Here is a 12,276-nt window from a genome sequence, read left to right as displayed (position 1 = left end):
CAGAATAAAACATGGAGTTTCTCCTGAAAACGCAGCAAAGCAGCAGCAGCAGCAGCACACAGGCAACGAGGCAGTGGCCCACTTTCTGCTAACCAGAGGAGGAGACACACAACGCACACTCATACATCCAGAGAGAGATGGCCCCTCCTTTCTCTCCCATCTGTCAACATGAAATATTGATGCCTCTGCTGCTATTAGGACTCTCATACACAGACGCACTCTCTATAACACACAACAGTTTTACACCGAGCCGGACACATGGATGCACACTCACCCACATGAGGCCAGGAAGATTCAGTCTTGACGGTTAAGGGTGGAGGAAACATTTTTTATTTCATTTTTTTAAAAGAATTAAAGAGAAAACATTCGCTGGAAGAAGATAAATTAGCATAACGTGCCGGTGAAATCCCTGCAGTGCTTTTTTTTCCTTCTTTGTCTTTTTAATAACCTAACCTGGGGTGATGAAAGAGACAGCTACATGTAGTTACTCTGAGGCAGCAGGGCGGTGTACTTGTTAGTTTGACAGGCTGTCTGTTAAACTGGGGCCCAGCGCAGTGACTCGTCCTTGAGAAGTGTCCTTGATAAAAATTTATTGAATCCCTGCCAGCCTCTGGGACGGTGTTCTTTAGCTACCCCTGACCTCTGACCTTCCTGTCCAGGTGGAAAAAGAAGATGAGGAGGTGGGAAAAAACCAGGTCATTGTGGGCTCCGTGACTGTGGCTATTAAAATGCAGAATTTGTGGCGAACAAATAAAAATGAAGGTTTTATGTGTGACTGTTACAGTTATGTCAAGATAAAAGGAGATGCTCACATTGCTTGTGTAGTCCAGTTTTACCCATTATCATTAATAAATCTCATGAAAAATGAGACAACTGTTTTGGGTTTCCAGAAACTCATACGTCCGTATCCAATTTGAGCCAGTCTGTACTTTATCCCATTACACGTTACTGCTGCCACTGAAAAACAATGAACTTATATTAAAGAAGAAGAATACGTAAATACCTGGTGACACTGGCCTCACCGTTTGAGTGCATGGATTGATTTGTGCTTATCAGCATAAAAACAGCTGTTAAAATCGATGTTCATTTCCTCTGAGTTGCGGTAAGTCATCTTTCTTTTAAAGACAGAAGTACAGAAATAAATCAGTCAAGCTTTGCTCTCGGTTTTAATTTTAAAACTTTGGGATTGCAGTGAGGTGGTTTGAACTGCTTTTATATTAGAAAAACACATACACGTCCCAAAGATGGATGTATCCTACATCTAAAAAGTTTACACAATGCAGAAGTGCCCTAAAGTTGGATTTAATTAAATGGGCAGCAGAGAGCAATTCCTCTTGCTGCAGAAAAAGAAGTTGAGCAAACAGCCCTCATTTCCTTGGTGAACACTTTCCTGATGAGTTTATGGTGTTGATCATTAGTTTAAAGTCTTATTGAATACAACATTTAGTTTTTTGTGTGTGAATAGTTCCCATTAAAACAAAAAAGGACAAGAAATCAGGGTTTAGTTTGGTGTTTGTAGCTGACAGTAGTGCTCTCCGTTCCTCAGTTTCTCCCTCACTGAGCTTAATAATGTGACCTTATTAAGGTCGCATTAATAAGCTCAGATGGGGGATGTAACAATGGCATCTTTGGTTTACGATCTATGCTTCATAAAGATGAGACTGATCATGTATTTGCATCTATACAGTTCTATATTTCTGCTGCAGTTTTGTAGTTTCCACTAAAAAAAAAAAGTAAATTTGCAATAAAATATGTTTTTACTTTACAGTCAAATAACTGTAAAACTGGAATACCTGTACATCTGTAAGAGAAATTGAGTTTTATAAATACAGTTATTCTGTTGTTCATTATTGTACAGAAGATTTACAGTTATTTTACTTTACAGTGAAAGAACTGTAAATCTGTAGTAAAATAGTAAAAGTGTAGTAAATAACTACAAATTTGCAGTTTTAATTTAGCTTTCCAGCTATTTTAACTGGGTTTCCACAGATTTACATTTATTTTACTTTACAGTGAAATACTGCAGATTTACAGTTATTTTAATTGGGCTTTTTGCAGTGTCCTCCAGTGCAGCTCAGTTCAAATCTGTCAGGTTTCTGGATGAATTGGCCTTGACACACTCTAAGGACTTCTTTGTCTCCCCTGAAGAGGGGAAAACCCCAAATCCTCCTGTTCATTTCCCAGAGCACCAGTGTCTTCAGTACTGGTTCAGGATGATTAGAGAGGAGAAAATGGCACCTTCACCGAGGGGCAGTGAGTCAGCAGAACGCAACGCCAACTCACAAAGAAAAATCTTTGTAATTCTGTCGAATGATTGCCAGCCTTTGTCTGCAGGAGAAGTCCTTGAGAAAGTGGACGGCAGTGCATACAGACATCAGACTCGAGCTTACTGAGGAGTTGTGTATGTGGTCTCACTGTGCAGGCATCACCCTGTTTTTTGACAATTAATTGGAATATTATCATCATTATCATCACTATCAGCACCAACCTTAGCGAGTGCAGGGGGGCTGCAGCTGACTTTGAGCAGATTTCCTTTGAAAAATGATTCTGAATGTGCGCTTTCATCCCACCTCTATCTCCTTCTCATACATAATTAATCCGCGAGTATTAGGCAGCTCAAAATTTCCATATTATAACATGAAGCTTGTGTTTTGAAGCGTGTGAATTACCATACTGTTTTCTGGAAGTTGGGAGGAATTTTTCTAACAGTTTACCTAAGCGATGGAGCCAGACTGGAGCGGACATTCAGCAAACGCGCAGTAAATCTCTCGCGCAACAAATGCGCGTGCAAGCTGTTGACGTGTCTTGTGTCTGTCACGGCCGTTTCCCCAGATAGCAGCCGTTAATCTGTCCTCTTCTTGTCCCGTGCAGGTGCCTGTTCCTGCCCAGCCTGGCGCCTCACAACGCCCCCACCAACAACACCAATGCTTCAGGTGTCAGCGACGGAGCAGTGCTGAGCGGGATGGGCACAGGTAAAAATAGATCATTGTGCTGGGTCAGATTCCATTTACTGTAGCACAAAGGTCACCGACTGGTTGGGCCTCGGGGTATCTGCTAGCATGAACGTGGAGGCTGATTTTATAGGTTAACCAGGCACAGCGGCCCACCGAGCTACACTTTGAAGCTGAAACATAAAGGTCAGTGACATAACTAATTCTAGCCCTTACAATAACCAAAGGACAGAGTAGTAATGGATTTGCTTTTCTAAAAATGGTGAAAAGCAGAAAAGTCACATGCTTAATGTGCTGACTGTTTGTCTTTGCTGCACGTAAGCAGAAAATGATCATTGCCACAAACAAAGCAAAGGTCACCTGACTGACAGGATTAGGAAACAGCCTTTCAGAAGTGTTAAAACTTGGAGGTTTGACGGTATCCAAGTTACGGTTGCTATGAAGGGCGAAACTATCCATCGAGACCCCAAATGTTTCTGTGGCAGGCTGTAAACATGCTTTCATGCTGTTAAACTGGCTTTTTAACATGGAAGTCTGTGGGACGGATTCACCACACACCAAGGGGAACTGCAGTTTTTGTCTGTTCTGCATTAAACTTTGGCACCATTAACTCCACCGGTGCTTTCCTGCAGTGACAAGTAAAAATAATAAAGACTTTTTAAAACTGACATGCAATAAACTGCTTTTAAACAGTGAATGGTTCTTTGATGCTGAAATGTTTTTATCACATCAGAAGGTAACAAAGCTTTATTATACGCAGGTCTTCTGTCATAATTCTTCAATTAAATGAGGGCAAAGCCTCCTTTTGATCGCCTCCGTTAAGGTTGCTGCTTTGTGTTGTTAATACAAACTCAACACTTTGTGCAGTGGTTTCACATTTACAGCTTTGCATTGGACACAGCAAAACGGAGACTGGATCAATGAGACAGAAGAACTGCTTTATTATAATGTCGAGTCTATTTTATAAAACTGGCTGACACATTGGGGCGACCGTGGCTCAGGGGGTTGGGAAGCGTATCTGTAACCGGAAGGTCGCCGGTTCGATCCCCGGGCTCTCTGTCCTGGTCGTTGTGTCCTTGGGCAAGACACTTTACCCTACCGTCTACTGGTGTTGGCCAGAGGGGCCGATGGCGCGATATGGCAGCCTCGCTTCTGTCAGTCTGCCCCAGGGCAGCTGTGGCTACAACCGTAGCTGCCTCCACCAGTGTATGAATGTGAGAGTGAATGAGTAATGGTATTGTAAAGCGCTTTGGGTGCCTTGAAAAGCGCTATATAAATCCAATCCATTATTGGATTGCATTTATATAGCATTTATATTTAACTATATTATATTTAACTAAATTAAACTTTATGCACCTTTGTGGATTTTTTTGGTCACTCTGTAGAGCTCCTTTCAGCTGCTCCCTTATTCACCCGGGGTCACCACAGCGGGCAACTCTGCATGTTTGATTTGACAGAGGTGTCCTGATGCAACCCCTAAGGGATTTGCGTCTTCTCGGGGGATAGAGTCGGGGATCTTTCGCTTGTTAGGTTAATGTGTAAACAGTTAAACTATGGATGGCCTTTGTTTGTGGCATGAAGGCCTTTGTTGCTTTCCCGGCTTTTAATTAACTGCCAGTTTTTATTAGAGAAAATACGGTGCATCCGATGTGGGGAGGAAGTGAGAATTTAGCAGAAGAGTCAGCGGTCTTTAGCTGTAATCATATCCACAAACCTTCATCTGTGTCTTTGTGAGAACATGTCACATCAAAGTAGATCAGTCATGTTGTGTCAGTGCGTCAGCTCCACTCTTCGTTCAGTCCTCTCTCATGAAAAGAAGCAACAGGAAACTGTGTAAAGCAAAGCATTCGAGTGTTGCTCGTTGGATTTCACTTCTTGCAAATGACTCTAAGTTCCTTTATGATACGTTTTTGTCCTTTATCCTGTTGGCTTGCTCATTTCTGTTGTTTCAGAAATAGTAAATTGACTGGTTCTTTGGCATGCACACTGGGATTGAACCACCAGCCTCCCGATTAGTAGATTAGTAAATGACCTGCTACACCTCCTGAGCCACAGCCGCCCCTTAAAACAAGCGTTTTCAATTGATGAGTAAGAATAGATTCCTGTGTTTCATCCCACCTAATTTCATTTTTAGCCCACAGGTACACAAAAACTCTTTGTGCATTTCCCTTTTTTGCTTGGTGTTTAATTTTTAACGACACACATCCCACTCGGATCACCGCGTCTGCCGCTTCGTCTCGTTTTTTCTGTTTATGTTCCATCGGCCTCGTTGTTGTTTTCTCCATTTCACCATCATCTTTATTCTCACTCTCCTTCCTTTTCTTTAAAGCAGCTGTGTGTCTTTGCAAAACCTCTTTGGATTTCTTTTGCTTTTGATCTTTTTTCTTCTGTTTTCATCATTTTTCGTCTTTTATGCAAAAAGAAAAACACATGTCTGCATATCTCGAGCTTCAGACCTCACCTGTCCTTGAGCCGTTAGTTTTAGTGTGTTAAAAATAAAATGTGTTTTTTATGAAAAACCTCATAAACAATATTGATATTTTACAGAATAGATTTTATCATATAAACTGTCTGCGATGTTACGCTTGAATTTTTAGTGTGTAGCCTCATTTAGTATTTATGAAGCACAGCTAGACTCTCCTTTCTCCTCTTCCTCCCAGTCCACCCTCCTCTCCATCCACTCATACATGACTATCGTTCCTCCATCTGTTTACCTATTCATGCCGCTCCTTCTGTGCTCATCCACCCCACACTGCTCTGCTCTCGTCTTCTCCTGCTAGTCACCCAACTCTATTTATAGACCTCACTTGTTCCTCCCTCATTTCTTCCTGTCATTCACATTTTCCTTTTCTCTGTCCCTTTCACTGCTTATCTCAGTCTCCTTCATTCTTCCTCCTTTTCCCTGCCCTGATTCTATCCATTCTTTGTCACTTTCCCCTTCCATATCTTCATTTATCTCTGTCCCGTCTCCTCCCTTCCTCTCTGTTTCCTTCCTTCTCTTTCCTCATCCACTTCGGTCTGACCCGTATCTGTGAATGACATCATCCAGAGGCTCATTCATCAAAATATCGTCATTCTGCTCACAACAACAATGTTGCACCAAGTGTAAATTGATATGCATAAGAATTCGATGTAATCCCTCAAACCAGTTTTCTACAGTTTGTGATGGAGTCCACAGACAGCCCCATTATTTGGTCAAGTCTGATAACCATTTGAGTGACAACCTCATCCCGAGCCACAGACTCTGCTCTGAGATCTTTTCTAACCAATCTGGACGACAGAGTACTGCCTTCATGTTTTGGCAGCTTAAGTCAAAGTTTTAGCTCGTTTTAATAGTAATGCGAGCTACTGTACACCTCGATCTACACCCGGAGGCTGAATTGAAATCTTTCCTACACCCTCGGTGTGCTGTTCTGCAGCTCTGGCTGATCATACATAAACATGGCATAATTTAATGTGGTGTGTTTGGCACAGATAAAGCACCGACGCAAAACAAACGTTTGCAGAATGCAAATCTGAACCAGGAAAATATGGAGAATGACTCAGAAGAAAAATAAGAGCATTTTTTCATAGGTGTGATAAGATGAGTCAAATAGGTTAGCTGTTTGCAGTATGTCACATTAATAAATGCAAGAAAACACAACATTTAAGATCAGAAATAATAAAAAAAAATCAAGCCTACAATAACTCAGTTTCTAGTTTTCTGGACTGGCGAGACGAGAACAAACAATCTGTCCAAAAAATATGTAAAGTGACGAAAATGTCTTTGATCACAAACTGATGAAAGCTCAGTTTTGGTCCCTGAAGCTTTACGTCTTTCTTAAAACAGTCCATTGAGCCACTAGCGATGTTTACATAGATGTAGGTATCATGGCCCCGAGTAAATGTGTTATGATGCATAAGAAAAAGAGAAGAGCTGAAAGCAACACAGTCAATTCACTGTGTTGCTTTCACACTCTGGTCAATCTACATTGACAAGTGGGCTCATAGCAGGACGAGTGGAGATATTTCAGTCAGCTCACCTGTTGAGCAGGTCACGTGGCGAGGAAGCCCAGGGGAAGACTCAGGATACACTTCAGAGGCTACGTGTCTCCAGTGGCTGGGAACACCTCTGTGGCCTTCCTGAAGGACTGGAGGTGTTGACTGGGGAGAGGCCTGTCTGTTTGCCCCACAATGTGGACCCATCTATTATGGATGGATGGATTTAATATGTAAAGCATTGAGATAAAAATAATTGTGAATTTTTAAAATATATATATATATATATATATATATATATGAATAAAAACAAATAAACCTCTATCTTTTCTCACTCCCCCCTTCCTTACCCAGGCGAGCGCCTGTTTCCTCCCCCATCAGGCCTGAGTTACTCCACTTGGTTCTGCGTGGAGAGGTTCAGCACATCCCCTCAGGCCCACCCGGTGCGGCTGCTGACCATCGTCCGTCGGGCCAACTCCTCAGAGCAGCATTATGTGTGCCTGGCTGTGGTGCTGTCAGCCAAAGACCGCTCGCTCACCGTCTCCACCAAGGAGGAGCTGCTGCAGACATACTGTAAGTGGCAGCACTAGACTTAAACTCCGGTTTGCAGCATAACCACAAGAATTAATAATCCGCCGCTGCACAACCATCCTCTAGACCTCTATACTTTGTCTATGCTTCAAGATTCTTTTTGGTGAACCATCAGGAGAAAATTATTATCTCAAATCTGTGAAATCTCAAGCTTGTATGCCAAAAGCCATTACTTTTTTTGTTTTTGGGATGATGCACTTTCATACAGGATATATTCCCAGAAAAGAAATTAAAACTTTCTGTTAGATATTTGAGTTTAAAATGCTGATACAGTTTTGTTTAGAGATTATATTTGATAAATATGACCTTTCCAGTGTTACAGAGAGCAAGTGGGAGAAATGTGCACTTTCTGTTACGACCAAACAGGCTTCCTCTCTGGGGCTTTAACCCTGAGCTAATGTACTCACTTCTGCTGGAGCTCTCTGGCTCATTGATGTTGCCCCCTGCTTCTCTCTGCCTTCCCCCATCAAGCAGCGGATGATTCTAGCGAAGAAGCCTCCTTCTACGAGATCCTTCCCTGCTGCGCTCGATTCCGCTGTGGCGAGCTGATCGCCGAGGGCCAGTGGCACCACCTGGTGCTGGTCATGAGCAAAGGCATGCTGAAGAATAGCATGGCCACGCTGTACATCGACGGCCAGCTCATCAGCACTGTCAAGGTAAAATTAGTACGCGGCGTGTCAGCAATAACCAACATCCACATTGCAGATCTCGCATTGTTGTTCCTGTCGAGATCCAGCTGTTAGGAAAACTGTACTAAACTGTCCAGTTTCTGTTGACCAACCGCGGGTGAACAGGCTTTGTTGCATGCAGGGTGTTTGTTGGAAGTTTTGGGTTGTTTTTTTTTTTTTTGCATGAACAGAACAAGAGCAGTGCAGCACCACAGGACAAACTCCAGCTGTAAACCTGTGTACCCTGGTAAAGGTGCAGTAACAGGAGGGTTAACCTAGCTTGCCAGTATATCTTTAATAGGATATATCAGTTAAGTCTTGTAATAAATGTAGATGGATTTATGGGTATAAAATCAGACTATATGTCATATACATAAAAACTATCTCCATCATCTCATATTCACGGTTACCTGTTTTTAAAGACAGCTGCTGTATAAAGAAACGGTGAGCTAGTGCCCGATTTAAAACTATGAGTGTGCTGATAGTTTCTTATGCATCAGTAGGTAAGTACGCCGCAACAACGGCTTTGTGTTTGGAAGTCGACCATAATTAGCTCGTCTTATTTGGACTTCTGATCACGGTTGGCGTTGAGAAGCAGCAGTGGCGTACGTTTCTAACTCCGACCTTTAAACAGCAGCTTTTGAGTGCTGCAGTCAGCAGACTGTGATGTGGTTTGTGGTTCAGTGACTTTAGATTCCCCTGAGATTAGACAGCAGAATAGGGAATAGGCTGAGACCGCAAGTCACAGCTTCTCCTTAACGGCACTGATAACAGCGGCTTCATTTCCTGCTGAGGGCCGTGTACGGGAAAAAACAGGCTGGTCGTGTGTCTCATATGGGTCTAAGTGTTCGTGTGGTTGCATTTAGCTTGTAAAAGAGTGACAGTAAAGCAAAAGGTGTGCAGGCACCTCCCAGGTGGTCTAAATGGCAAAAGTAGCCAGTAACAACAGCAGGAGTGGCTTGATGTGTGAATAATGAATAGATGATACGTTTTATTTCTGACATGAAGTCTGCTCAGAAAACTGCTGAAATGCTGTTTTGTGCTGAGCAGTATTTCTCCTTTCATATCCCTTTTTATCCTTCCCACAGTCAGTGTCTCTGCGTCACTCACTGTTGTGTAACATCAGGCGTTTTGATTGGTCATAAATGAATCTTGTGATTTTAAGAACGAACTATTAAGGCCCTGGTTGTTTAAAAAAAAGGCTCCATGTGTTTGTTTATTTAAATAAAAAAACAAACAACAGAATTATTTCAGAAAAAAACAAAAGTTATCTGTGTCAGTATTATTAGCCCCTGACTTTTTATTGAGCTTTGCACAAACCACTGCTGTACAATGATGTGCTTTAAGTTTTTAAAACGGTCTAAAGTCAAGTTAAAACTGAGTTTATCTTTCAATTAACACAAAGTATAAAAACTTCAGCAAGGGTTTAAACTGTCACTTGAGAAAGCATCACGCTAAAAACAAAGAAATCAGTTCAGACTTAAAATAATTGTTGATGCTCACAAAGCAGGAAATGGATATACAGAGTTATCACAGCGTTTCCATATATCCAGAACTGGAGTGAGAAGGATTCTAGGAGAGCCACACAGTGCGGAACAAGCCTGTCTGAGGTAGAAGCAAAGATTTCAAAGACACTGTTGAGTGTTGATGTGTCCAAAGACCCCAGAACAACTGCCAAGTCATTGTAGTCTCAAAGAAGACGATCACTGGAACCCCACACAGGAAAAAACCCAACTTCTGCAGATAAAGGTACGCTAAGAACACCCTGGAGAAAGATTATGTACACAGGAAGTGCGTCTTTAGGTCAGATGAAACAAACTAGAGCTCTGTGGCCAAAGAGATGCTGCTTATGTTTGGAGAACAAAGGAGGAGGTGAACAACCCAGAGAACACCGTCCTCACGGTGAAACGTGGTGGTGAGAGGATTACTCTGCGGGGATGCTTCAGTGCGAACTGGAACCCACCTGGACTCAGCAGCGATTGCACTTTGAAATAGATTTTTTTGAGACCTTGAAACAAAAGCATGGCTCCTGATCTCATTGTGGATCTTCCTGCAGTGCAGATGACTTTTTGAATGTCCCTCTATAGCCGCTGAGTATGTTGTGTCTGTAAGAACCTGATATTGGATTTTTAAGATCGATAACAATATTTGGTGATTTAAAAATCTGATATTCCAAAGTATCGACCGATTTATTTTTTTCTTTCAGACACGTGAGACGAACAGATTTCCCGAACATTCGTCATGTGTAGTTATTTACTCAACTCTGCCGTATGTTCTTTACTGGAATCAGTCACACTTTAGTCTTGAGTGCTGGGCGGCCGGAGGCAGAGACAGATTCTCCATCTGCTCTGGTGACATAAGTTAAAATTCTGAGTAGGTCTGATAGGTCGAAGTCTGAAAACCAAGTTAAGATGCACCGTTTTTCCATCCATCCTGCTGTTTATCCACGGCCAGGTCACAGGGCGGCAGCCTATCGGAGAAGCCCAGACCTTCCACAGTGTAGCAAGCCCCAGGCTGTCCTGTGTATGCCCCAGGTCCTCCTCCATGTAGGACATGCCCAGTAATCAATACCTCGCCCAGGAGGTGCCTGGGAGTCTTTCTAACCAGATGCCTGAACTGCCCCAACTGGCTTCTTTTGATGTTGATGAGTATCAGGTCTACTCTGGGTCCCTCACAAATCACTGAACTTCCCACCCTGTCTTTAAGGCTGAGTCCAGCCGCCCTTCAGAGACTTCTGATTTCCGCCACTTGTATCCGCTGTCTAATTCTTCCAGTCGTTACCCAGAGCTCATGACCACAGATGAGATTAGGGATGTAAATCGACAGCTTCACTTTTACGCTCAACTGTCTCTTCACCACAGCGAACCGGTGCAGCATCCGCATCACTGCAGACGCTGCAGCAATCAATCTGCCAGTCTCCCGTTCACCTGTCCCCTCCCCTCGTGAACGAGACCCCCAGATACCTCCTCCTCTGCTTAGTTTAGAACTGTTAGCAGTAAGCTAAATAATAACTATTTCTGCTTGTTTTCACTGTGCCTGTGACGTGTTTAGAACATAAACGCACATCTGAGCTGTTAAAATCCAGGAGCTGATAGGTCAACTCGATTATTTATCAGCTCCATCCAGCCATTTAATTCATCACTGACGTAAATAGGTAACGCATGCATATTTAATTAGCCTGCTTCCCCAAAGAAAAGGACACAAAAGGAGTTATCAGAGCAAACTATCAACTCATCAGTCTCTGACTCACACTGACAAAAGACAAACGCAGGAGTAAATCATGTGTGTCTGTGCACTGACCCAGCAGAGAATATTAACTGATAAACTCATCAGAGCCCTTGATCTATGATGTTTTTAAGTTCTGTTCCCTGAAATATAGACTTGATGATTATTTAATCCTGTCAGAGGGGACAGCATACGGGACCGGTTCCCAATTAAGTGGGTTCAAACTTCAACTGTGCATATAATTGAAATGAGTTTGTGTATCTCACATGCTCTGAAGCGCTGTTGTGATCTGAGCCAATAAACAAGTCAAATGTAAGTCATTTCTCTTTGTAGTCTCTGAAGTTTGTGGCGGGCTACGTCTGCATTTCATAGCACAAAAAACTGTCTGAGAACATGAATGTGTCAGCTCAGTCGTATTTCTGCATATCTTATAGAAATCCCTCTTTTGAGTCATTACCTTCACCTTTCCTCTTCTCCAGCTTCACTACATCCACAGCGCTCCAGGCGGCTCCAGCTCCACCAACCCTCCTGTCGTCAGTACTGTTTATGGGTACATAGGGACACCCCCTGCCCAGCGCCAGCTCTCCAGCCTGGTGTGGCGTCTTGGGCCTACCCACTTCCTGGAGGAGTTCCTACCTGCCGCCAGCGTCGCTGCCATTTATGAGCTTGGACCCAACTACGTGGGCAGCTTTCAGGCCGTCTACCTCCCCTGTGAGTGGACCACCAGACCTCGACGTACAGTCTGCAGACCTGCTTTTAACCAGGCTCCAAATCCTTGCTCTACTTTAATGCTTTTCTTTAGTTTTGTTCTGTCATTTAACCACCTTGCATCACTTCTTTTCTCCCAGCGTTCATCCATACAT

General features: G+C 42.9%; 1 protein-coding gene across 5 annotated transcripts in view; it reads left to right on the top strand.

Moving 5' to 3' along the window:
- wdfy3 (WD repeat and FYVE domain containing 3) overlaps positions 1-12,276 on the top strand; it is a 117,847-nt gene that overhangs the window by 65,595 nt on the left and 39,976 nt on the right. For 4 of the 5 annotated variants that reach the window (XM_026187494.1, XM_026187495.1, XM_026187493.1 and 1 more), the window contains 4 exons: positions 2,872-2,972; positions 7,284-7,502; positions 7,992-8,176; positions 11,893-12,124. In XM_026187494.1, the coding sequence (XP_026043279.1) occupies positions 2,872-2,972; positions 7,284-7,502; positions 7,992-8,176; positions 11,893-12,124 (737 nt within the window). The remainder of the gene's footprint in view (positions 1-2,871; positions 2,973-7,283; positions 7,503-7,991; positions 8,177-11,892; positions 12,125-12,276) is intronic. The other variant, XM_026187492.1, reaches the window with a different exon arrangement.

This window comes from Astatotilapia calliptera, chromosome 12 (assembly GCF_900246225.1).
Source record: "Astatotilapia calliptera chromosome 12, fAstCal1.2, whole genome shotgun sequence".
Classification (NCBI taxonomy): Eukaryota; Metazoa; Chordata; class Actinopteri; order Cichliformes; family Cichlidae; genus Astatotilapia; species Astatotilapia calliptera.
The sequence above is the reverse complement of the archived record's forward strand: the minus strand, read 5'-3'. Positions and strand labels throughout refer to the sequence as shown.